Source organism: Marmota flaviventris, chromosome 10 (assembly GCF_047511675.1).
Source record: "Marmota flaviventris isolate mMarFla1 chromosome 10, mMarFla1.hap1, whole genome shotgun sequence".
NCBI classification, from domain to species: Eukaryota; Metazoa; Chordata; class Mammalia; order Rodentia; family Sciuridae; genus Marmota; species Marmota flaviventris.
Genome location: NC_092507.1, coordinates 30,953,620 through 30,957,309, shown reverse-complemented (window position 1 = coordinate 30,957,309; position 3,690 = coordinate 30,953,620). Strand labels below are relative to the sequence as shown.

General features: G+C 57.1%; 1 protein-coding gene across 1 annotated transcript; it reads left to right on the top strand.

Moving 5' to 3' along the window:
* The first annotated feature begins 459 nt into the window (after positions 1-459).
* On the top strand, positions 460-1,793 carry Cited4 (Cbp/p300 interacting transactivator with Glu/Asp rich carboxy-terminal domain 4). The gene has a single exon (XM_027937316.1). The coding sequence runs from the start codon at positions 737-739 to the stop codon at positions 1,289-1,291; it is 555 nt and encodes a 184-aa protein (XP_027793117.1). The 5' UTR covers positions 460-736; the 3' UTR covers positions 1,292-1,793.
* Positions 1,794-3,690: the final 1,897 nt, after the last annotated feature.

Here is a 3,690-nt window from a genome sequence, read left to right as displayed (position 1 = left end):
GAGGTGCCTATGCCCTGTGTAAATGATGCAGTCACCGGCATGGGTTCGAGTCCCTCTCCCTTTGATCTGTATTCCCAGGAAACCTCCTCTTCCTCTGAGCCTTGGTCTCCATCTGGAAAATTAAAGAGGTTGGTGGGACTGAGATTCTGCAGCTCTAGAGCGCCTAAACCTCTGACCTTTCCACTTCACCGTCTGCTAAATTCAAGCTCGGCTCCAACCTAGTCTGGAGTGAGCCCCCAAAAGCCAGATCAAGCCCCTCTGGAAAGTGCCGAACACCTCTCCCGCCCTCAACAGTCAGAGCCTGGGGTGGGGCCTGGGACTCAAAGGACAGAGCTCCATCAGGGGGTGGGGCTGAGTCCTAGATCTAGGAGCGCGTGGCACGCCCAGAAGCGTTTCATCCAGCCAATGATAGCCCTGGGGCGGGGAATCCCCGCCTCTGGGTATAAGTGGTCGCGGGCCCCCTGGATCCACAAGCAGGTCTTGGAGCGGGACCGGGTGGGTGTTTGTTTCTGTTGCTGCCCAGAGCCTGGGCCGTGGGGTGCGCAGGAGCGTGGAACTCCGTGCGCTCTGGGCTAGGCAGGAGAACCGGTCGGATTCAGTTTTCCTTTACCTGACTGAGCTGCAGGTACGGCACGGTGCCTGGGTCTCCTGCCTCGGAGGAGCAACTGGCCGGGTCCTGGGGGGGCGCCCGCGCTGATCATCCGCCCGCTGCCCCCACAGGCAGCCAGACTCTGCCATGGCTGACCACCTGATGCTCGCTGAGGGCTACCGCCTAGTGCAGAGGCCGCCGCCGGCCGCTACCAACCACGGCCCTCACGGGATTCGGACTCTGCAACCGTACGCGGGCCCGGGTATGGACAGCGGGCTGCGGCCGCGGGGAGCTCTGTTGGGACCGCCCCCGCCCCCACCCGGGGCCGTGTCGTACGGGGCCTTCGGGCCGCCGTCCTCCTTCCAGCCTTTTCCGGCCGTGCAGCCGCCGACCGCCGGCAGCGCGCACCTGCAGCCTGCGGCGACACTGTACCCAGGCCGCGCGACCGCGGCCCCGGGCGCCCCCGGAGGCCCCCCAGGCCCGCAGCCACAGCCCGCCGCCGTGGCCCCGCCGCCGCCAGCGCACGTCCTGGGCGGCATAGACGCCGCCGAACTCATCGACGAGGAGGCGCTGACGTCGCTAGAGCTCGAGCTCGGGCTGCACCGCGTGCGCGAGCTGCCCGAGCTCTTCTTGGGCCAGAGCGAGTTCGACTGCTTCTCGGACTTGGGGTCGGCGCCGCCCGCCGGCTCGGTGAGCTGCTGAGCGCGCCGCGGAGAAGCGGGCCTGACCTCCGGCGGGACTCCGCACCCGGCGACCCGGCCCCGGACACACCCTCTGTGAGGGTGGAGGCGGCGGGTTTGTGCGCCGAGCGCCGCAAGGGGCTGGGACTCCTGGCCTGCCTTCATCGGGGTGACAGTTGGCTTCACTTCTCTGACCTGAACCCCAAAGTGAAGGAGACTGGACCAGCTTTTGGACTCCACGTTCTTGGATTTTGTGTCCTCTTTTCTCGGCCCCTCCCCCCCAATCTGAGCCATGGCAGGCCTCTGCCTGATTTCCCTTCTTCTTGTGCAGCCCACTACCGGAACTGGGTCCCGGAGCCACCATTCCTTGAGCCCTTGAGCCGCACCCCCGCCGCCTGAGCCCCCACCCTCGCAGGGCCTCTGGCCTGCGGGAGGGGAAGATTGTACAGCTCTATACCCTGCAGAGTGGAGCAATGCCCCATCTGGCCTCCAAAACCAAAATAAAATTGGGTCACTTTATAGTCTTTGAGTTTTCATTTCCTTATCACTCCAACTCCCAGCTATATTTAGCTTCCAGAGTCCTGAGGCTGTTGAAGACTCTGGGTGGGAGGGGAGCCACATCGCCCAGCAGTGCCCAGGACAGGAAACCGACAGTTTCTTTCCAAAATATCTTGTAAGTTGTGCAATTGTGATGTCATAACCTGGAAGGCAGAGACTGCCACAGGGTGGCAAAATAACCCACTGGCCTTCCCAGCTCCTAGGGTGGGGGGAGCTTGGTGGAGTTGTGGAGGAGCTGGCTGTACCTGAGGAGTCAGATAGCCCTGGCTTTGGATCATGACTCTCCAGTGTCCAAGACATCATCCTTTCAGACTTCCCAGGCTATTTCCTCAGAGGGAGATGCTCCTTTCTCCTCAGGTGTTTGTGAGGCCTTTAGCAGAGTGCCAGGCTCCTAGACAGCCCTCAGTAAATGATGGTGAGGATCATTCTATGAATTGGCACCAGCTTTATTCCTGGCTGTATGCCCTCATGGAATCACAGTCCAGGTGGGAGGAGACAACAGACCTGGGAATAACTAATCTTGGTATAACATGATGAGGTCCAGAATGCAGGTGGAACTGCCAAATGGGCAAACCCAGAGGAGGGAGCAGTTTCAGCTGGTTGAGGTGTGACATTTGATGTGATAAGAGCCTGGACTGTTGAATATGTTTTTAGGAAAACAACCTGTTTAAAGGCAGGGAAACATACCAGTCCAAGGAATCTATGGGGAGGGAAGGTTCAGAGTGTCTAAAAGGGACAAGAAAAGTCTAGCAACTTTATGACAACTTTGTGAGGTCAGCACAGTTCTCCTTCCATCGTCTGGAGCTTGCCCAGGCCTAGCAGGATTTAGCCTCAGAGTCCTGATAACCAATATGAGTTCCTGCCTGCCCTCTGCTGTTGATTGTCTCTAAAAAGATCCTTGAGGGTGTGGGAGAAAGACTGGAAGAGACCAAAGGTGGGGAGGAAGCTGGGTCAGAGACACTGCAGACAGAGCTAGGATCAGGCAGGGGGGCATTCTCTGGAGAAGAAACACAGGGTTGAGACCTTCTGTCCCCAGTGGTTGGGCTTTGCTGTAAGGCCAAGTTTGTCAATGTGACTCTCCCGCAGCCAAAGTTTCCCCTGTGTTAGTACCAACCTTGAAACTGTCAGGACAGGCATGGAATGAATGATAGGAGGTGTTTGATAAATTAATAAAGGTAATCCCTGATGTGACAAGATCTTCTGGGATAGGATGGAGAAAAAGAAGAGAGGCTTCTAGGGAAGAATGGCCTGAGCTCTGGGCTGAAAGGCCAGCGTTTGCTCCAGCTTTGCCCAGAAACCCAGGCCAGAGACAGAAACCCAGCGGCTGCAATGGGACAGGAAGGTTAGACCCCGGTTTGAACACTGCCTTGATTCCCTTCTCCCTGAGTCTCAGTTTTCCCACCAATAAAATGAGGCTAATATGTCCTGGCCCTTTACAAGACCTAAGCCTCACCATTAGTGAGGAGGAACTAATGCAGGGATGGGTTGATATCTGTTGACAATCCTTAAGCACTCTCCAAGTGGAAAGGATTCAGCAGAAGCCCAACACCTGCCATATTCCAAGTGAAAGTACAAGTGGAGGAGGGAGTCCCCTGCAGAGCTACCACCCCTCAGACTCCCCCAACCCCTCAGACTCACCAGCTTCCAGAGTTCCAAGGGGTCTCTCACCTAAAGCAACCTGATGCCACTCTGCCCTGTAGATTCTACTCTCATACCTGGGTCGGGTCTTTGGAGTCAGGAGTTAGACTCCCTAAAAGCTAGGACCTGAGTTGTGACTCAGGCAGGACCTGTTCCTATCTTTTTTTTTTTTTTTTTTAATTCCTATTCATATGAAAGTTTCCCTAGATTGTTTGGTTTGGCTTG